The sequence below is a fragment of the Bradysia coprophila genome (assembly GCF_014529535.1).
Source record: "Bradysia coprophila strain Holo2 chromosome IV unlocalized genomic scaffold, BU_Bcop_v1 contig_81, whole genome shotgun sequence".
Lineage (NCBI taxonomy): Eukaryota > Metazoa > Arthropoda > Insecta > Diptera > Sciaridae > Bradysia > Bradysia coprophila.
In genome coordinates, this window is record NW_023503375.1 from 5,735,749 (window position 1) to 5,760,739 (window position 24,991).

Consider the following 24,991-nt stretch of genomic DNA (forward strand, 5'->3'; position numbering starts at 1 on the left):
CAGTTTCAGGCGAACCGTAGATGAAGAAAGATTTAAATAAAATTTGATTCGTTTACGTTGAGAAAAGTCGGATGTTTTATTAGGCTACGGCCTTGCCTGAATATCAATCGAATGTTTTATCGATAATCGATAAATATCGACTGATAATCAACAAATATCCACTGAATATCCAATCGAATTATCAGGATTATCAGTCTATATTTGCCGATTATCAGTCGATATTTATCGATTTTCAGTCGATATTTATCGATTATCGATAAAACATTCGATTGATATTGATTTTCTGAAAATATCGATAATCGATTCCAGGGAAATAATCGATATTTTATCAATCGAATGAATTATCGAACATGCCTACTTTATACTTGAAATTCAAATTTAAAGCACACGAACGACGTGAAATAAAATAATCTGAGAAAAGTTCTCTCGATCTATATCAAATTTTTCTAATTTTCGTGAATCGAAATCAAGAAAATTTGGTAAAACCCTAAGAGTAATTATACCTAGAGAGGAAATTTCGAACAAAATTACGTAAAATATGTGGTCCCAACATGAAATACGAAATGATTATTGGTATGTGTGTTTGCCCTCTTAATATAATTAAGAGGGCAAATTGAACTAACAAAAGCAAATAGCGTCAACGCATACATGAATTGGTGTAAAATTATACCAAATGTGTATATTATACAAACTGATATTGGGACCACATTTCGTCGTACAAATTTCATCTCTAGGTATAATTACTATAGGATAAAACCATCCACTTTTTCTGGATTTTCTCGGTTTCTTAGAATTTCCTTGAACTTTAGTTGATTTTCTGGAATTTCATCAATTTTTCTCGAAAAATTTTCTGGATAGACGCGTTTATGTGATCAAATCTAGCCACTTACAATGCTTTCAAAGTAATTCTTAAATTAGCTGTAATAGTAATTCACGTATCTGTTTTGGACACGGTAGATTTTAGGAAATTTCGCAAATTGTAGCCCGAACGGAGTGAGCAATGTGATTGATCAAATTTTAATAGTTATTGTTTTCAATGAAAATTGTATATTTTTTTGCTTTTGCCTATTTCAATTCTCGGTTGGCAGAAAATATCATGAGCAATTCGTTTTGAGATGTTGATTTTTTCAGTTTGGGCAGGTGCTGAAAAAAAAACAACATCCGAAATTCCCACAAGAGCGATTGTTTGTGCAATTTAGTTCAACTCGCTAAATTACACAAACAATTTTCTAGAGAAGAACACAGCGTTTTTCACATGTAATTTACCGTTTTTCTACACGAAACGGAACCTAACCATTTTTGAAACATAAACAAAGTGACCGTAAAGTTCTACTTTCTCGTCACATGACAGAAAGTGCTGCACACTTCTCACTAGAAACCCAGAAATTTTTAACGGAAACCCAGAAATAAAGGTATAGCCATTTTATACAGAACTTTACAACCTGCCCCATGCGAAAGTTGACCATTTGACCATGGCAATTTGTCCGCTGCTAAAATGATGAAACAATTTTCAGCTCATTTCTTAATTTTCCTATTTGGAAACCAACTTTCGCATGGAGTAGGTAGCAAACTAGTATCTTATATATCTTACTCGCTGCTCATGATCCAAACGCTGTGGTAAACTCAAAGGGAGATACATCCGAAGCAGCTAAAGCTGCTTAACCATCCTCCTAGGTTTTCTTTATGGGACAGATAAATTGCTTGTAAAAACTTTTATATAGACTACAGAACTGCAGTCTGTGTAATCTGTTGGAATCAAAGATTGCGTTTGAACATTAATTCAAAATTAATCCTCCAATATAATCTAATTTTTTATAGCAAAATAATTTGAATTAGAATGAACAATAATTGTTATTAGATGTGGTCAGATCTTTCTTCGCAAGAAGGTTTACACTAATAGTCTAAGCGCATCGGCACTACCTGAGATTAGCCTTTTATTTAAATTTACAATGAATTACGGTATTTGGTAATCATTTATTTAAGATCCGTTCGAAAGTCGCAAAAGATTCTTAAAGGCGTAAATTAAATAAAATCGGTGAAACCGTGTCACTGTAACAATTTGTAAAAGGATGAATTCACTTGAACCAAAGAAAATGTTTCACTGTAGCATTTCTTAAATGGAAAAACGATTGCGCAAACAAAATCGAATCAAATCATCGCAACAATCCCACGACATCGATGTTCAGCAAATTACCGAAAAAATTTGATATTTTTTACATATGAAAGTTACTTCAGTACAACAGTTGTTACTGCAACTTAAATTTATTGATTCAATGACAAAATAGAACCTTTGCATGTGAAGTTACGAACATGAACTTTTAAAAATTTTAGCGCTCATAAAAAGCGTACCATTTTTGACACCTTTTGATCTAGTACGTTTAGCACTACCATTTTGACGTACATCAATCAGAAACATTGTTGATGTTTACAAACCACAAAATGGTTCTTTGATGCAAATGGAGTTTTGTAAAAGTTGAATCGAAACTCAAATATTTTAATATGAAATGTTTAGTGTTTGATGACCAAATGTTGTATAGTCGATAGGCCTTATCTTTTCGCAGGTAATTTAATTCATAAACACGCACTGATCCAAATTTTTATTTTCGAAAAATTGTTTTAGGAAAATGATCCAGCATCAACCGCTTACATTAGATTAGATTATTGCCGGTCCGAGCTTAAGAAAACAGATTCTTTTTCTTCGACTCCGATGCGTTATATTGTCTACGTAAACACGAAATTCAAGCGATACAAAGACCTCAACTTTAAAATGACATTTTGAAACCGCACCTTGAGGCTCTTGGAACATCGAGTGACCAAAAATCTCAAATCGGTCCACTGACCTCGGACATAAAAATTTTGTTCTAGGACCCCCCTCAACTTTAATTTTTGAACATTTCTCCTGAAGAGACCAAAGCTCTACGACGCCATCTTGTGGCCGTACCAGCATCAAAGTTGGTACCCTGAATTGACACATTTTGCATCTTTTGTCGAAAACGCTTCCGCCGATTTTTTTAATATATACCTCAATCGATAGGTATTTTCAGCGGCTATCAACCATGGAAATTGCACAAAATTTCTATGTACTGTTTTTGAGAAAATTGAGAAAAACTACCCAAAAACCTACTTTTTTGCAATTTGCTGCGGCTCACAGGTGTGTGGCCGCTCTCAAATGTTTTTATTTGGAAGCGCCGACCTCGAAAACCCTTTAGACACATATTTCACGCCAATCCATTAATTTTACGCGAAATGGCAGCCATTTTTCGTTTCAAAAATTCCGACTTTGAAGCCACCTAGCGGCCAAGCGACGCATAAAAAAAATTTTGACCTACATTTCCTGAATCAGCATCAAAAACTCTACCGAAATCAACCGTAAAATCGTTAGGTCCGAGGGACGGCCTCAGTCCTAACCTAGGTCCGAACTCGACTTTTTCCCATCTCGCCACCCCAAAAAACACTCCTATCTACTTTTTAGATTTTTAGAAAGTACGATGCCCTGCGGGCATCGTGTAATAGATGCCGGGACAGTCCTGTATTAAGGCGCAGCGCTGCGCGCTGCGCTTGCAACCAGGTTACATTGGATGCTGCTAAGTAACTCCATTACTTCGAAAAAAAACTTTGTGATACTCGTAAACCGAGGGGTAACCGACTCGGGAAATTGACTACACACCCTCAAAGGAATTGCCGGAGTATCCGGTAAATAATTGGAATTGATGGAATTGACCGGAATTGATCGGAATTGATCGGAATTGGCAGGAATTGATCGGAATTGATCGGAATTGATAGGAATTGACTGGAAATATGTGGAATTGTAAGGAATTGAAAGTAAATGAGAGTAAATGCTGATAAGTGTGATTATCGGAAAGAAGGACCAGCGAATGCAAAACCACATTATTTCCTTTTTGTTTTAATTTTAAAAGCTCCCGCACAATAAATAACAGTGTACAGTGTTGATCAGTTCCATTTTAGAACAGGTCCAACGTCCTTTTATGTTCAAAATATGCACACTGAAGGATTCTTCTTCGGACGATTCTTGTTAGTCAGATACAGAAGAGTTTGAGCCGCAACAAACAAGTGAATATTCGTCGGGGGAATGTTAGGCTGGGGCATTGCCTTTGCGAAATGCTCCAGTTTCAAACCAAATTTACAAAAAAAAATGCATCAGCGACAATATCATCTATTCCATCAACTTTTCAAAAGCCTAAAATCTTACGATGTCGATCACTTGAGCGAAACAAAAAATTGAGTGCTTTTGCCTTTGCTGACGTGTGCTGAAGTGCTGAACAAATCCATTTCCTGTCGAGGTACGAACAACGTTTTGTGCATCGGACAACTAAAATAGACAAAACACAGCAACTTTCTTGAAAACATACACACTTCACATTCACCATAAACCATAAATCGTAAAGAAATGAAGTTTTTTTCATGTACTGGTCATAAATTACGGAATTTTTCTCGTAACTTAGGCCCTCAGCATGAAACGTTGTATAGGCATCTGTTGTGGACGGTTTATTTTAGGCACTTTCGCTTGTCGCCCTCACTTCGTTCGCGCTACAATCCGCGAAATTGCCTAAAATATACCGTCCACAACATATTTATACGTAAATAACTATTCCTGCACGATATATAGTTCGGGAAAAACTGACATTTCTTAATGAAAAATCATGGCAAAATATGTCGTATTTCAGTTGTCGGCACAAAAGTTTTTCGTCATTTCCTGACTTGGTACGAAAAATACTATTTATCTAAAATAAACAATGATCTGCGATGTGAAATCATTTTAAACAAAACTGCAGTCAATTGGACGGTTCAATCTAAATTGAAATTGAAAAATCTCTTCTAAAAGTACAGTGAACGACATCTCAAATGTCTCACTGTCAAATTTTTCTGAGAATTTTATTGTGTCATTGCAAATTCACAATGACATTCTCTGAAAAAAATGACAGTGAGACATTTGAGATGTCGTTCACTGTATGAGTGAAAATTAAAGATTCTAACAAAATGAGTCACAAATGTCGGACAACATAGTTGTTCCAAATTTTTTCTTGATATAGTCTGACGATTCTTTTTCCAAAATGCTTAAGGGTTTAACTTTGACTTTAAGTTTATATCTATTTGAAAATATCGAGCAATTATTTCGAAAATTCGTGGAATTGAAGGAATTGATTGGAATTATAGGAATCGAAGGGCGAATCCGGCAAGTAGTGGTGTTAATCCGTTAATTAAAGAAATGAAAGGAATTAAGAGCAATTAAAAGGAATTGACAGGAAGTACCTTTAGAAATTGAAAGGGTATTGAAAGGAAATTGAAAGGGAATTGAAAGGAATTGAACGGAATTGAACGGAATTGAACGGAATTGAAAGGAATTGAAGGAAATAGAGCGAATCCGGCAATTAGACGAGTTGGTCCGGTAATTGAGGTAATTAAACGGAATTGACAGGAATTAGAAATTGATTTGCCACCATTTTGGCCAGTCGGTTACCCCTCGTCGTAAACTCGCAACTGTTTTTTTTCAACAAGTGTAGAGTTTGTGTATTTGAGCCGAAGCTTGTTGCTCAAAAACACACTTGTGAGTTTGCCACTAAATTATCACCTCGCAGCATCCAATGTAACCTATCTTTGGTACCATCACGAACTCTGGATGGATATATCTTTACGAGATATTTTCAGTTCTAGATACATAATATTTTATAAACAAAAGGAAAACAGTCCATTAAAACGTTGTACATTTTCATTTAGATGGACCGAAGCGAGCACGGACGGCGTACTCAGTGGAACAAATTTCAGAACTGGAGAAGACTCCCAAACAGAGCGCGTACATCACAAGAATCGTCCGCCTGCAGCTTTCGGAGCAAATGGGCTTGCCGGAAGCGACAATAAAGATATGGTTTCAGAATCGGCACATGAAAGACAAATTGGAAAAGCGGACGCAACGCAGGCGAATTTCATCAACTTCATCCACACCATCAACATCAACTTCATCAACACCTTCAACATCGATTCCGAACACACCTGTCTATGGTAACAGCCTTTACGATGATAGCATGGACAGTTACTTAGGATTCGACCTCGGCAACACTAATGACAATGTGCTCTCAAATTTATGGCAATAAAAATAGAATACACCAAAGACGATACGGCTATTCATCGATAACAGATAATGACGACAAAAATAATGACAAGCTCTGGGTAATACGGTCCATTATATAGCAAAATGCATGTTAAAAATTTAAGTACAAGATTTGAAATCAACAAATTAAAATACTTTGATCGATGGAAGTAATAGACCCGATAATAATACTCGTCATATGATTAATTGATCTATTCATTAGAACTTTTGTTAGAAAACTAATCCTTTATCCATTTAACATCCTAACATCCATCCTAACATTTACATTTTTATAGATAAACAAAAGAAACAAAAGATCTAGTTTTATTCAAGAGTCAACTACGAAATCACGGCAGGCCTTATTTTACTCCCCAATTTTGCTCCCGAAAAGTGAGGTTCTCCAATTTTAATTCGTCGAGTTAATCTCGAAAAATTTTGTTACAATTAATTTATAATGGTTGGTCCGACGAATGTTGAATTTTTTTTATTCCAACGCAAAAATTGAAACGTCTTACCGTTTACATTTTTAATGAAACGTTTTACTGTTTACATTAAGAATAGACGAATACAAGGATAAACGATGCTGATTTCGGCGTATCACGCCTCATCAGTACACCTATGTCTTGCCATCAGGACAATATGTATATCAGCACGACACAAACTAGAGTGACATAGTCACGTCGGCATGCCACACAATTTTCGTCATCTGTTCAATACTTGTTTTTCGCTTTGCTGCTATATCTGCCGCATATAGCATTGTTGGATCTCTCATATCCAAACGATTGCGGAGTAATTCATGTGAATTTCGGTTTTTTGCTATGTCTATCACTCACAGACTTTGTTGTTGAGTCTCCACTCCCAAACAATGTGAAGTTTTGGTCAAAGTAAATAACAATATGTATACCAAAGTGTGGTTGATGGCATAGCAGTTGCTATTGTCATAGCAACTGCGGTGTTTTAGTAGATTATTCACCTCTGTTCACATGTTTATTTAGACACTTGGGGAGTTATTGCATGAGCCGAAGGCGAATGTTATAACCCCAATTGTCTGAATAAACATTTGGACAGAGGTGAATACGCTCTTTTATCTACCGACACTTTTTCACTGCTATTATTTCACCTAAACCGAAACAAGTAATTTCACATTGTTATGTTGCTGGTCTGGTAATATTAAATTACTAATATAAGCTATTGTATTGCTTTGTTCCGACCAATGTTGAATTTTTTTTATTTCAACGTAAAAAATGAAACGTTGTTAATGGTTTTGAGCACAGCACTGCTCCTAGCATGAACACTGAATTGACAAGTGTCAAATTTGGAGGCTTTAGTGATAAGAGCTACCGCTTACAATTGATTGTATTGTATGTTTTAGCTCACACATCGAAGTCATCTATCTATCCATACAAAAGAAACGCAGTGCCTACTGTGATTTCATCAGCCTCCGAATATTTTGTATGTTCATGCTAGTAGCAGGGCTGTGTTTTGAGTCAAAGCAACTAATTAAATCATTTATTTCCGAATTATTTTTAATTAACGCTTTTGGCCGAACATGAAAATCCAATTGTCGGACACTTTTTTCCGATGCTCGGACACCTCTTCTTCAATGCTCGGACGCTAACTGAATTAAATAATTTCACGGATTTTTTTCAATAAAATAAGAAAAGTCAATTGTTAATCATTCAAATACACTAAAAATGAAATGAAAACACTAACTTGAATAGATAAAACCGTTTAAATTACAATTTACAGAGCATTTTTGAGTCACACTATTTTGGTACCATTTTCGGTGTATTTAACATGGCATATGTTGAATTTGACACTTCATATGTTTTCCATATAGTCCGACTACTGAATCAAGACCAAATATCATGTTTGTATCAACCGGACACCCAAAAAATAGTAGAAATAATTGTTTATAATCGTGTTTGACTGAAAATAATATTATTTTGAACATTAATTAATCTCAAAAACAAAGCCACTGTACAATATAAGTAATTTTCAACTAGAAAAAAGATGTGTTTTGATCACCTCACAAACTATTTTTCAGGTAGAAAATTAAACTTTTCAGTATGTGGTGCCACTGTTTCAATGATTAAAATTACACAGTGTTCCTAGTGAATCCAATTTTACGACCAATCGATAGTGAAAACTACAAATTACAACTGAAGGATAGTCATCCACAATATTTTCGAGTTAGAAGTAAATTATTTTACTTTTAATGTCAAAGTGTCCGAGCATTGGGTCGTGTCCGAGGACTGGTACGCCTACCCTAATTTACCGTTTTTCTACACGAAATAAAAATTAACCATTTTTAAAACATAAACAAAGTGACCGTAAAGTTCTACTTTCTCGCCACATGACAGAAAGTGCTGCACACTTCTCACTAGAAATGTCATTCGACCAGTCGTCAACAAAACGCCATTTTATTTTCTCACGACCTATTGAGGGACCAAAAACTCTTGTAAGAATTTAATATTTTCTCGTCTCGGTTACCAAATAACTATTTATTGAAGAACTTATTATTTCTAAGCTCAGTACTTCAATCCAATCCCTATTTATGATCAATTAAGGTAAATTTTCAACGAGTACATAAATTTGAATTTCAAAGTTCAAAGTTCGAAACACTAACCAAATATGTTTTTCAGATCGCATTGATTCAATTTATTATAGATCATTTTCATGCAAAAACCAGTAAATTGAACGCAGTTACCGTCAATTTATTGAGGTTAAGGACTACTTGACGAAAAATTAAGTGGGGTTACGTTGACGAGTACCGTATAATGAAAATGATCTACATTCATAAAGTTCCGTTGATACTAGTTAGCAGCCAATAACATTGACAATTCGGACAACACAAATGTTACCGTAATAATAAATACAAAAAAAATAAAAAATGCAACGCAATTATAACGAACTTTTCTATTTTCAGCCGTCGCCGTCGTCGTCGCAGAACGGTGAGAAGCAGACACGGCAACCCAGAAATAAAGGTATAGCCATTTTATACAGAACTTTACTACCTGCCCCATGCGAAAGTTGACCATTTGACCATGGCAATTTGTCCCCTGCGAAAATGATGGACCATTTTCAGTTCATTTTTCCTATTTGGAAACCAACTTTCGCATGGAGTAGGTAGCAAATCATGTTACATTGGATGCTGCTAAGTAACTCCATTACTTCGAAAAAAAACTTTGTGATACTCGTAAACTCGCAACTGTTTTTTTTCAACAAGTGTAGAGTTTGTGTATTTGAGCCGAAGTCAGTTGCACCGAAGCTTGTTGCTCAAAAACACACTTGTGAGTTTGCCACTAAATTATCACCTCGCAGCATCCAATGTAACCTATCTTTGGTACCATCACGAACTCTGGATGGATATATCTTTACGAGATATTTTCAGTTCTAGATACATAATATTTTATAAACAAAAGGAAAACAGTCCATTAAAACGTTGTACATTTTCATTTAGATGGACCGATGCGAGCACGGACGGCGTACTCAGTGGAACAAATTTCAGAACTGGAGAAGACTCCCAAACAGAGCGCGTACATCACAAGAATCGTCCGCCTGCAGCTTTCGGAGCAAATGGGCTTGCCGGAAGCGACAATAAAGATATGGTTTCAGAATCGGCACATGAAAGACAAATTGGAAAAGCGGACGCAACGCAGGCGAATTTCATCAACTTCATCCACACCATCAACATCAACTTCATCAACACCTTCAACATCGATTCCGAACACACCTGTCTATGGTAACAGCTTTTACGATGATAGCATGGATAGTTACTTAGGATTCGACCTCGGCAACACTAATGACAATGTGCTCTCAAATTTATGGCAATAAAAATAGAATACATCTGTTATCGATAATGACGACAAAAATAATGACAAGCTCTGGGTAATACGGTCCATTATATAGCAAAATGCATGTTAAAAATTTAAGTACAAGATTTGAAATCAACAAATTAAAATACTTTGATCGATGGAAGTAATAGACCCGATAATAATACTCGTCATATGATTAATTGATCTATTCATTAGAACTTTTGTTAGAAAACTAATCCTTTATCCATTTAACATCCTAACATCCATCCTAACATTTACATTTTTATAGATAAACAAAAGAAAAAATTATTAACAAAAGAAACAAAAGATCTAGTTTTATTCAAGAGTCAACTACGAAATCACGGCAGGCCTTATTTTACTCCCCAATTTTGCTCCCGAAAAGTGAGGTTCTCCAATTTTAATTCGTCGAGTTAATCTCGAAAAATTTTGTTACAATTAATTTATAATGGTTGGTCCGACGAATGTTGAATTTTTTTTATTCCAACGCAAAAATTGAAACGTCTTACCGTTTACATTTTTAATGAAACGTTTTACTGTTTACATTAAGAATAGACGAATACAAGGATAAACGATGCTGATTTCGGCGTATCACGCCTCATCAGTACACCTATGTCTTGCCATCAGGACAATATGTATATCAGCACGACACAAACTAGAGTGACATAGTCACATCGGCATGCCACACAATTTTCGTCATCTGTTCAATACTTGTTTTTCGCTTTGCTGCTATATCTGCCACATATATCATTGTTGGATCTCTCATATCCAAACGATTGCGGAGTAATTCATGTGAATTTCGGTTTTTTGCTATGTCTATCACTCACAGACTTTCTTGTTGAGTCTCTCACTCCCAAACAATGTGAAGTTTTGGTCCAAGTAAATAACAATATGTATACCAAAGTGTGGTTGATGGCATAGCAGTTGCTATTGTCATAGCAACTGCTGTGTTTAATTTCGGCTTCGCCTCGGGTCGACAATCGATATCTAGTGCGAAAAAATACATTCATACCTACCTTGGTAGATAAATAACTATTACGTGTCTCTGTCTGTGTGTGAAAACGTACATTATATGCATCAGAGCGGAAAGGGAATTCAAGTTCATCTTTGCATCGACACATAAAATAATTATGAAACTCTGTCCAAACGCTCATTTTGACGAGTTGGATCGTGATTCGCACCTTCGGCTTAAGATTACAAACTGTCATTCGTCAAAATGAACAAATTTGGACATAGATTAATCTATATATTATTGGACAAAATTGTGATTTTGTTGGTTCCTTTTAGTTAGTTTCGGTTAAATACTTGAAAAAATTGATCGAAGCAAAGAATCGGATTATCGGCCTTAAATGGACCATGCCCGTCAGAGATACACCGCATCGAAATGATACCCAATTTGACCGGTTTGCATCCAGACTATGCTATTCTTTACGATAGGGACTACATGACTCGACTGCCTGGACGTACGTATCGAATTTCGAATTTGGTTTGTTCTAAATGTCATAAATATTTGAAATAGAACGAAAGAAATTCGATACGTACGCCGCTATTTGAAGCTATACGGCTACTTTACTCTTACGTGTTACAAAAACAATTCCACGCCTTGGAAACGCATCCACGACACAAACAGGCAAAGAAAATTCGCGCGTCAAATAACGCATAAAAGTGAAAAAAAATCGCGCGCTATTCCTAATTTTTCCTCATTAGTCGCTTTGGTGTGGAATTGATCAACTGTAATTTGGCATAGCGAAGCATTGCTTTGCATTGTGACATACAATGGCACAGCAGCATAGCTTCGGTGTGGCATAGTGGCATTGCATAGCACGGACATGACAATTTGCACAGCTGAGCGTAGCAATTGTTGGAGAGCAGCAATTCTAAATAGCCTCAATACAACGTACACACACTAGGGATGGGAGGCGTTCAAAATTATCGATAATATCAATCGAAAGAAATTATCGATAATCGATTAATCATATCGTTATCGATAATTTAATAATTATCGATAATTATCAAAATATCGAAATTCGATAATTATCAAAACATCGATATTTTGATATTTATCTGAAAATTCATGATAATATACCGATATATCGGAATATATCGATAAATATCGGATTTTCGGACCGAAATATCGATATATCGAATTATCGATATCTTGATAATTATCAAAATATCAATAATTATCAATTATCGATATTTTTTTGATAATTCTCGATAAAAAAGTCGATAATTATCGATTATCGATAATTGATAATTATCGATAATCATTTTCATTATCGCCCATGCCTAACACACACTCTTCATAACAATTGATGTAGCTGAGCGTGCATAGTCTTGCAATCTCGTAGCGTGATCAAGCATCGCATGAATCGATATGCAACGAAGGATTCATTGGATGTATAATAAATATTATGCACGTATGACAAAGCGGTCGAGGCTTGCCGAGACGGATTGTCATACGTGCATATTCTTTTTTATCGCATAAGCGAAAACGAGACAACAAGATATGCGAATGACACGTTGACAATTTACAGAAGTATAATGTTTGTTTATATATCCTTGGTAAATAATTTTTTCGGGGCGATAAATGCATAGACCCGAGAATTATTAATTCAAGTTGATTGAGGAGGAGTGTCGGAGAGATTGTTTTCACTTTTTTTTCTATATTTGTTTTGAACATACTTCTTGCTATATGAGACCTCATCAGTCAGAGCTTGTCGTTTATTCTTGCTGTCGCTGTCGATAACAGATGACAGCCGTCTGCAACATTTCAACTCTCATGCGCCGTAGAAGAATAATTAAATTTATCACAATAATAGCTTATTGCTTCGTCGTCAGTCCAATTGTTGTACTTTCCTCGTGTACTTCGTTGCGTCTATTCTCCACCCAGAATAGACGATACCAAATGTTGATTTGTTTCTCTGAGCTCAGCCGAGAACTCTTCGTAATTGAAGAACCCGTTCTCCTGAGCTCAGAGAACTAGTTAAAACAAGCTCGTTTTGATTCAACAATAACAAAAAGACTAGTTTTATTCCATTAATTCACCTGCTTTTATACAAGAATTCTTCCCTACTACTTCCATACATAAATTTCGGTTCATTAACTCTTCGACTAATAATTGTCAAATTGACAATAATAATTCATTTTAAATAATTCAACGCATTTCACTTATCATGCAGTTATTTTCTTCAATAAGTATACTTTCAAACAGAAACGCAACTTATGCATTTTTGTTTCAACTCAAAACATTCTAGATCAATATTTGTATTGGAACAGCGATCTTGCCAACCTTCAAATACTCTGTCCAATTCGGACATTCTCCCCTCTGTCGGCAGACCCTTGTAATGGCTGTCTGGTGTTAATCGGATACGTGTTAGATCGTTCTCTCCATGTTGCCAATTTCAAATGTTTTTAGATACTCATCAAAAGTGATTCCATTCAGTCTGACTTCCTTTAAAATCATCGTGAGATTTTTACTCATTCGTCTGTTGCTTGGCGAACTACGACGACATATTTCAATCCGCAGAGTTGATCCATTTTGCGGACAAAGACCCATTTTTACCAAAATTGTATTTCCATTTATTGTATCAAAGAAACTGTCGGCGTGTATTTTATCATGGATGTGTACCTACGTATTCGTTGTTGGTATCCATTGTTCGATGACAATATTGTATTACAATATTATTGTAATTAAATTATCGCGGTTCGGAATAAGCATGAGCAAACCTAGGCTGCGGGCTGCATTTCAAAATCGTCCTCAGATGCTCTGAGGAACACTCCACTATTTCGTATGCTATATCTTCGTTGGTTGTTTTTATGTTTTTTTAGTAAACATTTGTTCCATTTTGTTCCCACGAGTAAGGAGTAAATGTGCTCGGTTTAGGCAATGACTCCTGTACCTAAACAAGCCTGCACGAAATGGAGTGCGGCTGGCATCCAAGTTTCACCGTGTAGAACTAGTTAAATCCAACTAGCCATTCAGTTTTCAGCACGGTAAATACTTTACCTATGGGAAGCATTTAGCGTTACCCGGACCGCACTTGAGTTCATGGAACTCGGAAGCGCCCCCCTCTACGGTCCATCGTAATATCCGATGATGTATTTACTCTTATTGCTGCCTACCACACATTGTACATCAATTTCTAGAAACCCACTTTACATTGACGATCGTTTAGGTGATGTAGTCCGCCTGGCTCGAAATGAGCCATCACCGAAAATTTGCAAGTATTTGCTACGCGCTTAGAGCGATAGACCAAGGATAAACTCGCAACAAAACAGAATTTTTGTATCTAAACTCACGTAAGCTACTAGTATATTGTAGGCTACCAGTAATACACTTTGTGGACAATATGTTTTCATTGCGATTCCACGAAGAAGAGCGGACTTTTTATGGACTGGTCTGGCTATTGTTTTTCATCGACTTTTCTATATTTCGTCAACATTTGCCAAAAAAGACCCGGCCACCATCGCTAGCCTAGAAAAAGAGCCTAAGAACGGGTACTTACAGGTCTAGTATTGTCCTATAGATCCATAAAAGCATTCCTCTGCTGTTTTTGACAAGAACAAATCTAAGCCTCGTAACATCTCCACTCTGCGATCTGCCATCAATAATACACTCGTTGACCTCAGCTGTGCGTACTGTAGCGTAAAACACTTTTGCTCGCTGGATTAGTCTCGCAAACTAAGGGTTAACGAGCTCACGGTGAGCTTTAAAATTTTTTTATTCGACCTCTCGTGCACATGGGATATTTTTATGGGAATGTGCTCAGGGGCCTCCCAGGATGACGAAATGACCATTCCCAAAATATTTCGATGGGAAAATTTTTAATTAGATCGATTTTTCGTTTTTTTGGGACCTGCGGGAAGCTTCGAAGACTGTTTGGACCTTACTGGTGACTCGTTTGAACACAAAAATATAGTTGCTGTTTAGCCTGAGATGTAAGCTTTACAGCGATACCAATCATGACATTCATGACTACCAACAAACATCTTGTATGAGGCAATGCCTGCTCTGACTCCGGGCAATATTCTGATATAATCTTTGTTGTTAGACCTGAACAACCATCCCATTTTCTTCGTATAATGTCTCATTTTTTAGTGGAAACAACTAAAATGTTTCAGAATTAGCTTAGAATAGCTATTGGAGAAACTACATACGAAACAAAAGAAAATACAACCAAGGTTTGCTAATTTTTGACTCGAGATAGTGCAATTTGCTCATGGGTTTAAATTTAGAATTTTTTTTATTTCGAGTCAAAAACCTTCTTTCGACCTTTATTAACCCCTTAAATTATGTAAAATAAATAAACATTCTTTTTGAGACAAAATAGAAATCATCCACGTGTGATACAGCCTTTGAAATTCGCAGGCATCTAGTTGAATGACTATGCCTCATACAAGATGTGTGTTGGTAGTCATGAATGTCATGATTGGTATCGCTGTAAAGCTTACATCTCAGGCTAAACAGCAACTATATTTTTGTGTTCAAACGAGTCACCAGTAAGGTCCAAACAATCTTCGAAGCTGCCCGCAGGTCCCGAAAAACGAAAAATCGATCTAATTAAAAAATTTCCCATCGAAATATTTTGGGAATAGTCATTTTGTCATCCTGGGAGGCCCCTGAGCACATTCCCATAAAAATATCCCATGTGCACGAGAGGTCGAATAAAAAAAATTTAAAGCTCACCGTGAGCTATATCCAAGGCAAAAATGTCTGGACCACAAACCACTGGAGAGCAAACCGGCGGGCGACATGAGGCCTCAAAGTATCGAAATAATGACATAGCCGTCAAGTGGTAGTTACGACAACTAGGCAATTGCTTCTTTCATTATTAAACCATCCAGATTGGTACTTCGAAGCATCGCATCACATATCACTGCTTATTGTATATGCATGGCATGCATGCCACACATGCATTTGCTCGCACAATGTGCATCGACGCACCATACCTATGTTCCTACAAAGCAGTGTGTTTTCGCTGTAATAATCCGATTTTTTAAATGATTCCAGGGCATTGCGAAAGTACCATGAGACTAGACTGCAAACTCTTTTTTTTCTTGAAACTGAATTCAGGCGTGAACAACTGACAATCAATGATGCAATTGTTACAGTGTTGCTGCAAAGGAAAACGTTCGCCATGCATGCATTTCAAGGCAGTCCTAACATTTTACTTAAAACTTACGACAATAACATAAAATTAAGGCTGTGGTGATTCCACAATATGCATTCATCAAAGATTGCCATTGAATTGATTTACATCATGTTGCCTTTGCATTCCCTTTATATACAGAGTTCATTCGAAATACAATTCATTCCAATTCAGTTTCGGCACAGAACTGCTACAAAGGAATAGCCAATAGTTTTTGAACTCAAGTTACGGACGTAATCGTACACTTGACAACCAACAATCCTACCATCCGATTGTTCATTTAAATCAGAAATGATTTAACATTATACAAGTCTCACAAACTTGTACAAAAACCTTTGTCACCACTGAAGAAATTCTCTAAAGTGTTGCCAAACAACAAGAATCTGATATCACACAACCACCGGATCCAACATCACGATATCAGTCGAAATAAAATGTATTTTACTGCATGCCTTTTATTTCGCACATAGACGTGTCTTCTATGCAACTCAGAGCCTTGCTCAGAGCAGTACAACTTGGAAACATTTACATCTCTTTCCACAAACTAAAAAAATTCCAAAACCTACAGTGGATTCACCCTTTAAGTCAATTCACTCTAGTCAATCATCGAGGCTAAAACCTCGACGAAATTGCAGATCAGTCAAATTATATCAAAACTGTTAAACCATTTTAAACAACAACTCAAGAACAATTCGTAGACTGAACTACGCATCACTCTACACAAACTGTATTGCAAATTAATTTTCCAATAAAATCAAAATTTCAAACACCCTAAATTCTTGTCAACCTACTTTTCATCATACTGAAAACTAGATTACAAATCGACTAACATTCCAATATCTTAGTCCATTTACGTGAAGACTTTTAAATTACAGTCAACTCACTAATCAAGATTAAAATTATGTATTTTCCTAGTCTTGACAACACATCAACACTAGCTAAAAACTTAAAGGGAATATCTTTAAAATTCAAATATATTCTCTTTCAAACTTGAACTTGCTTAAAGCAACTTCTTGAGTCTGTGGGAATAAACAAATAAACATTCGTCACATGCATCGTTTTGGACCCATACGATTTGGAGCACTCAACAATCAAACCACCCTACTGCGGTGCCTGCCAGCATTAGACGTTAAGAATTCGAACTTCAAGAAAATGCTCAAATCATCCACACATTACTACGTATGGTCAGCCAATCCAAGATCAATCGTTGGAACAGTAAACGACAAAAAGCTGCTGCAACCCAATACCATGGAAAATCCTGCTCAACCCTCAAAACAAATGTTCCTGCTCACGAATGAATTGAACCAGACCATCAGAATCAAAACGGACCGTTCAAAGTTTTTCCAACGGGGGAAGTATTGTGGTGATTCCACAATATGCATTCATCAAAGATTGCCATTGAATTGATTTACATCATGTTGCCTTTGCATTCCCTTTATATACAGAGTTCATTCAAAATACAATTCATTCCATTCCCGGCTTCGGCCGAAGACACATCTAGTGTTTTATTGTAGATAGACATACAATCTCTCTCTACAAGGTTAATCATTCGCAGCAAGAGTAAGAGAGCTTAGCTCATGATTTTTGATGTAAGCTGAAATTGTTGCAAAAAAAATGTTTTTTGATAACAAAAAATTATATTTGCGATATTTAGCCTAATTAAGCATCAAATCTACATTTAGAAGGTTTAAAAGTCACATTTATTGAGACGTAGTCTATATGCATGTGGGGTATCATATTCGAAAGCTGTGGCCAGCAGCAAGTGGGAACCGTTGGGTCGGTGATATTGAATTGTTCCATTAAAGTCAGCATGAAATGCCCGATCTGGTGATACTCTGCTCATGTGCGACAATATCTGTGAGACTTGAACGGACAATAACTCCTCCGTTTGGTATGGGTCGGTGATATTGAATTGTTCCCTTAAAATCAGCATGAAATGCCCGACTTGGTGATACTCTGCTAATGTGCGACAGAGGTCGGTAACAGTTCCATTTTGCAGCTGGAAAATGTTGAAAAATATTTTTTTCTACCTTTTCCTACAAAAACTGTGACACTTGAACGGATAATAACTCCTCCGTTTGGTATGGGTCGGTGAAATTAAATTGTTCCATTAAAATCAGCATGAAATACCCGATCTGGTGATACTCTGCTCATGTGCGTCAGAGGTCGGTAACAGTTCCATTTTTCAGCTGGAAAATGTTGAAAAATATTTTTTTTTCTACTTTTTCCTACAATAACTGTGAGAATAGAACGGATAATAACTCTTCCGTTTTGTATGGGTCGGTAAATTGAATTGTCCATTAAAGTCAGCATGAAATGCCCGATCTGGTGATACTCTGCTCATGTGCGACAGAGGTCGGTAACATCTCCATTTTGCAGAAGGAAAATGTTGAAAAATATTTTTTTTTCTACTTTTTCCTACAATATCTGTGAGGCTTGAACGGACAATAACTCCTCCGTTTGGTATGGGTCGGTGATATTGAATTGTTCCCTTAAAATCAGCATGAAATGCCCGACTTGGTGATACTCTGCTAATGTGCGACAGAGGTCGGTAACAGTTCCATTTTGCAGCTGGAAAATGTTGAAAAATATTTTTTTTTCTACTTTTTCCTACAATAACTGTGAGAATAGAACGGATAATAACTCTTCCATTTTGTATGGGTCGGTAAATTGAATTGTCCATTAAAGTCAGCATGAAATGCCCGATCTGGTGATACTCTGCTCATGTGCGACAGAGGTCGGTAACAGTTCCATTTTGCAGAAGGAAAATATTGAAAAATATTTATTTTTTCAACTTTTTCCTACAATATCTGTGAGACTTGAACGGATAATAACTCCTCCGTTTGGTATGGGTCGGTGAAATTGAATTGTTCCATTAAAATCATTATGAAATGCCCAATCTGGTGATACTGTGCTCATGTGCGACAGAGGTCGGTAACAGTTCCATTTTGCAGAAGGAAAATATTGAAAAATATTTATTTTTTCAACTTTTTCCTACAATATCTGTGAGACTTGAACGGATAATAACTCCTCCGTTTGGTATGGGTCGGTGAAATTGAATTGTTCCATTAAAATCATTATGAAATGCCCAATCTGGTGATACTCTGCTCATGTGCGGCAGAGGTCGTTAACGGTTCCATTTCTTCTACAGGAGGCGGGTCCTAAATTTTGGACTTGGACTAAGTTCGGTGATATCGATCGAAGAGTTTTTTTTTCTCTGTTTTTCTATATAATTACACTAGTGGTGAAATGGATTTTCAAATATACAATGCTATGGAGGGAGCCTTGGTTCTTAGACCTAAATAAAAAAGGCTCCCGCCATAGCATGCCGAAGAAATGCTCTCAGCAGCAGGTATGTTCAAAACTAAGTTGTAAACGTTCGACAAATTGTGATCCTTAAATACTAGACTACCTTTCGTCCACTAGCGCTGAAATGGATCTACTTTTCACCACTTCTTCTGAACCATTAACCAATAAAAATTCAGACCTGACTATATTTCGAAACCCATAACACCAAAACCCAATGCTTATATCGAGCAACTCACCTCTAACCATTCGCCTTTTGATATATATGTATTATATATATAATCACAGTGAACCAATTTTTGAAGCGTATATAAATGCAGTCGACCTGATCGTTCATTAGTAATTTATGCAAATAGTTGCGAAAAGATGTAGTTTTTGTCAGTAGAAGTTATGGTATGAAGACTACATCGTGTGACAATGACTTCCACTTTCGCAACGTGTTGCATACAACACTTTCTGCAACTGCACTGCGAAAACTGAACTTTTTCATGCGTGGTTTGGGTGGCGATAGAAGGGTAGTTTTTCTCTGTTTTTGTTATTTCGATGATTTCGCTGAACCAAAATCTTTTTTTTTTTTAAGTAAAACCATTAAAGCAAGCAAAAATGTGTTGAGGGATTCTTTTGAAAAACACCCTGCCGAAATCGGACGCATTTTCTAGTGGATTTTTTGATATGTGCCTAGGTAGGTACTAGTCCCTGGATGCCAAAACCACTTTCAAAAAATTCGTCTAAGCTTGTGTGGCTAGTGACCAAAAACTGAAAACATGCACTTTTTTTATGGAAATTTCTCGTATAGGCCACGAAACCTACAAGGTCGTGTGGGGTGTCATTAGAAAGGTAATTGCATGTACTTTCGGGGCAAATTGGGTCTTGTTGGGTTTAAAATTCATCCACACTGGGTTATGAGCAGTTGAAACTATGGGGAAAAATGGATAATTTCGGCGAACTTCTAATGGTTCCCGTGCATCCGAAAAGCAACAGAAACTGGTGTACGTGAAATTTTCCATGAAAAGATATTTTTTGCAGCAATTTTAGCCGCTAGTTCACTTTTTCGAAGTTAGTGTATCTAAAAGAATGCGAAGCAACATATTTCTGCTTTAAATTATCCCTGGAATGTAAAGCTTACATCACTCGTTGGCATTTAAAACCTTAAGGTTACGTAAATTAAGTTTCAGGGCTTTTTCAAGCAGAAATACGTTGCTTTACATTCTTTGAGATACAAACACTTCGAAAAATTGAACTAGCAGCTAAAATTGCTGCAAAAAATATCTTTTCATGGAAAATTTCACGTACACGAAATTTTTTGAGTAGCAATACTGAGCATCAAATTTTCATTCCAAAACCACATTGTTCGAAACACTACCCGTGCATGTTTGGTATTATTGGAAAGCTAAGACCAGTATCAGTTGGGGAAACCAGTTTTTTTTCGTCTTTCTGTTGCTTTTCGGATGCGCGGGAACCATTAGAAGTTCGCCGAATTATCCATTTTTTACCCATAGATTCAATTACTCATAACTCAGTGTGGATGAATTTTAAACCCAACTAACCCAATCTGCCCCGAAAGGACATGCAATTACCTTTCTAATGACACCCCACACGACCTTGTAGGTTTCGTGGCCTACGAGAAATTTCCATAAAAAAAGTGCATGTTTTCAGTTTTTGGTCACCTCTCACTAGCCACACAAGCTTAGACGAATTTTTTTGAAAGTGGTTTTGGCATCCAGGGACCAGTACCTACCTAGGCACATATCAAAAAATCCACTAGAAAATGCGTCCGATTTAGGCAGGCTGTGTTTCAAAAGAATTCTTCGTTACTTTTAAAGGAAAAATTGGTTTGTGGGTGATAACTTATCCCACTTGGATAAACCTTTGCAGATTGTGTAAATCTATGTAGTCTGCACAGGTTTTTCCTAAAAAACGAATATATTTCCGCCTAAATGTAGGCTACAAATTTGAAAAGGGTCCATTGCTCTTAAGAGAGAAGTCAGCAGTAAACTGTTAACGTGTCAAAACAGTCGAGTCAAAAATGTTAATTACCTTTTCGTTTCCTTATTTTCCTGAGAAGAGGATCCAAGATCCAATAACCATTCATAATTACTTTAATCTTTATCATTTATCATTTATCCTAAAGAAATCAAAAATGGAAATGTATAGAACCTCATTGGGTATTCCATACATATCTCTGCTGTGTTTAACATGATGATTTTCATAGTTTCTACACCGAATATAAGCTACACGATGTCATGGCAATTTATTTTGGACAGCCCCGTCTGTTTCCCTCCAATTTTCTGTCCATGCAAACCATACACTCGCATTCACAGATAAAGACAATTTAACCCCACCACACATATCCAGTGTCCACTGGCTATATCCGAAAGTGCTACTAAAGAAACGATGGTCAGCGGTCCTGTTTCATCAGTCGTTCTCTGAGTGTCGTCCGATAAGGTTCATTTTATTTTTTGTGTGTTAATTAGTGCGGCCGAACTGTTCTTTTTAAACAAACTGTTCTGTTCTAAGAAAAAATGAAAAATATTTTTTTTTGTATTTGCTTCGGCTTCCTATTCCATGGAACATTGGGATATTTTGGACTAACGGGCAGCGGTACATCACCGCTGGAAAAGTTCAATCCAAATGACTTAATTGCGTCGACCAAGGATTCGTTGGGCGGAATAGTCAAACAGATTCCACAGTCAATACCGACGCCGCAAACTATTTTATCGTTTGGAAAGAATATGCTGGCTGGGGTGCCCGTTCAATTAGGATTTGAAGTTATAAATCAGGCGTGTAAGTGTTCCGTAAATTTTTCCAATAGATGGCCTTGGCTTATTACGCATATTGCTTGTGGATTTACCGTTATTTTCTTTGTGTCGAAAGTATTCACGAAAAAATAAAAGGGCATTCGGACATCGCTTCAAAGCCCATAGGGCAAGTCCGAGTGTGGCACCGTACTTTTCTAAATTTGTTCCAGAATTTAAGGTCGAAAACACAAGAGCAATTTTCCGGTGATGGCATCGACAATAAATTGTACTCCATTTTCCATTGTTTAGCACGTGGTAAATATCTGATTACGATGCAAATCGCAGCATAATTGTCGATGCAACGCAAAATTGCTCTTCAGTTTTCAGCCGTAGGACTCTTAGACAAATTTAGCCAGGCCGTATGGACATTCGAGCGATGCCCAAAGGGCCCTTTGATTTTTTGTATGAACAAAAAGCATTTTCTTTAGTCAATATCCGAAGGGACTTTGGGTTGCCAATTCGACCCTGTATCGTACCATTCATTCGAATTATTAACGGTTTCGTCATTTCCGATAAAAAATTGTCCGCTTTGACGGGCCCAAGGAAATAGGATCCAATCCACTATTAATTGCAGTGGTGTGCGGTAGAATCCTTAATTATTGTCGCTGAGGCCGGAATTGTTCTTGGATCAACATAGCGATTTCTGATGGAAACGGTTTATTTGACCCTGCGATGGATGGAAGTGTTATGCGAAAAATTCAACGTTTCAGAAACCATCCGTTAGGCCGTAACAATACGAGCAATTTTTCGGTGATGGCATCGACACTTGTGCTGCGTTTTCCATTGTTTAGCACGTGGTAAATATCGAATTGCAATCGAAAACGCAGCATAACTCTCGATCCCATCAACACAAAATTGCTCGTCTGTTTTAGGCCTAACGGATGGATAGATTGCTTTCTGAAACGTTGCGTTTTTGTAATCCAGAGTCAAATAAACCATTTTCATGAGAAACCGCTATGTTACAGCTATGCCACGAACAAGCGATAGGTCGGCCTTGGCGGTCCTCTTGCAGTAAAAGGATCCAATTTATGACGTAAACGATTTAGTTTAAGTTTACCGCAAAAATTTGTGTCTAAAGGAGCAATGGATTCGTTATTACCACTGGCGATACATGCACACACACATGCCGTCCTTGAGAGGTTATCCCGTTCCAACCGCGACATCGTGTCAATTTCTGAACCTTTGTTCATACCACTTTTTCGACCATTATTGTAGAACCGTTCGACAAGTGACCTTGCCCTAATTACCGCCCTTTGTCCGATGTATGACTAGCGAATTTAACAATGGATTTTCTTGATATCATAACCAACAGGCTCGGCTGCGATCACTCAAAAACAAGTGAAACCGAAATATTTGCCCGACGTAACCAAGATGAACTTCCAGCTGAGAACCTGCCGCGGTGAATACCTCATACCAATCCAAACACCGGAAAAATTGTTGACCCATCCGGAATTCGATTTGTCATTGAAAACCGCATTGCTAGTTACCGGTTGGTTTTCCAACATAAATTCGACAATGGAAAATGATGCGCTGGAAACCGTATGGGAAGCGTACAAGTGCAGAGGCGATACAAACTTTATTGTAAGTGTTAAACGTGAGAAATGTTCGGAATTTTGGGTCACCAGCGTTGAAAATCTTCTATTTTTGTCTTGAATAGGCATTGGACACTGCTGCCTACGTTGACTCGTTGTACACATGGTCTGCTTTCAATACGGACGAGATTGGTAAAATCGTTGCCAAAGGACTTGTTGAATTGTTGAACGCCTATCCGAAGGAACAACTCCATTTGATTGGGTAAGGTGACACTCATAGCTCTTCGCTGAAAAATCGACGATCAAAAACCTAACAATTCAAATCGCAGGCACAGTCTGGGAGCTCATATCGTCGGCGCAATTGGCCGTTATTACAATGAATTTACATCGACATTGTTGCCACGCATCACCGGTCTGGATCCAGCATCGCCGTGCTTTAACGAAGGCGAAAATTTGAACAGTTTGTCTCGTGGCGATGCTGCCGTTGTCGATATTATACACAGCAACAGTGGTGTGTTGGGAAAGAAGGAGCCTGTCGGCGACGCTGATTTCTATCCGAATGGGTAAGCTTACCGCGAAAACACCATCGGAACGAAAGGCATTCATTTCGATTGTTTCCGTTTCAGAGTCAATCCACTGCCACCGGGATGCTTGTCGATTATTTGCGCTCATGCTCGGGCCTGGGAATTTTATGCAGAATCTGTATATCCGGCCAATCAAAACGCATTTTTGGCTACGAAATGCAATTCGATCACGTCGCTGAACAGTGGAAAATGTGCGGGAAAACGGATCGCCATGGGTTATGCTTGTCCGATTGGTGCGAAAGGAAATTTCTTCTTAAATACGAGGTCGAGAAGTCCATTCGGAGAACAGGGATTAAGGGAATCGGAAATTGTTTGCTCGAAATGCACGCATGCAACGACGAAGTGATTATTTTCATGTAAAATGACCAATTGACAAAATACAATTTCGTATTCCTCCCATACAAGCGACTTGTTGTTCATTTCTAATTCACAAATCAGAGAAACACCGACCTGAAACGTTCCAGTATCCCCTGCTGATCTCTGCCTTGGATGCACACGGTGTTGGTCTGAGTTAGCAACGAAAAGGTCATTTCCTCCAAAAGGTTTTGTTTCAGTTGGTTTTGTTTGTCCCAAGCGAATCGAGTACGAAACAGTTGATAGGATGATGGTTTTGAGACTTTGAAATATTCGTCCTCAGTTCAGCTAACTACTTGCCTGCCTTTTTAATTGATTGAACG

General features: G+C 37.3%; 1 protein-coding gene across 1 annotated transcript; it reads left to right on the forward strand.

Annotated features, from left to right (window-relative positions):
* Positions 1 to 21,805: 21,805 nt before the first annotated feature.
* LOC119072301 (vitellogenin-3-like) lies at positions 21,806 to 24,711 on the forward strand. The gene is made up of 5 exons (XM_037177485.1): positions 21,806 to 22,184; positions 23,511 to 23,779; positions 23,856 to 23,992; positions 24,060 to 24,293; positions 24,357 to 24,711. Exons 1-5 carry the CDS (start codon positions 21,923 to 21,925, stop codon positions 24,658 to 24,660), a joined length of 1,206 nt encoding a protein of 401 aa, XP_037033380.1. The 5' UTR covers positions 21,806 to 21,922; the 3' UTR covers positions 24,661 to 24,711.
* Positions 24,712 to 24,991: the final 280 nt, after the last annotated feature.

Excerpts from the sequence above, each read along its gene's own strand:
- LOC119072301 (XM_037177485.1), top strand. The coding sequence starts at position 21,923 with ATGAAAAATATTTTTTTTTGTATTTGCTTCGGCTTCCTATTCCATGGA. Across the intron at positions 22,185-23,510 it reads TGAAGTTATAAATCAGGCGT|GCTCGGCTGCGATCACTCAA; the intron begins GTAAGTGTTCCG and ends CATAACCAACAG. Across the intron at positions 23,780-23,855 it reads GAGGCGATACAAACTTTATT|GCATTGGACACTGCTGCCTA; the intron begins GTAAGTGTTAAA and ends TGTCTTGAATAG.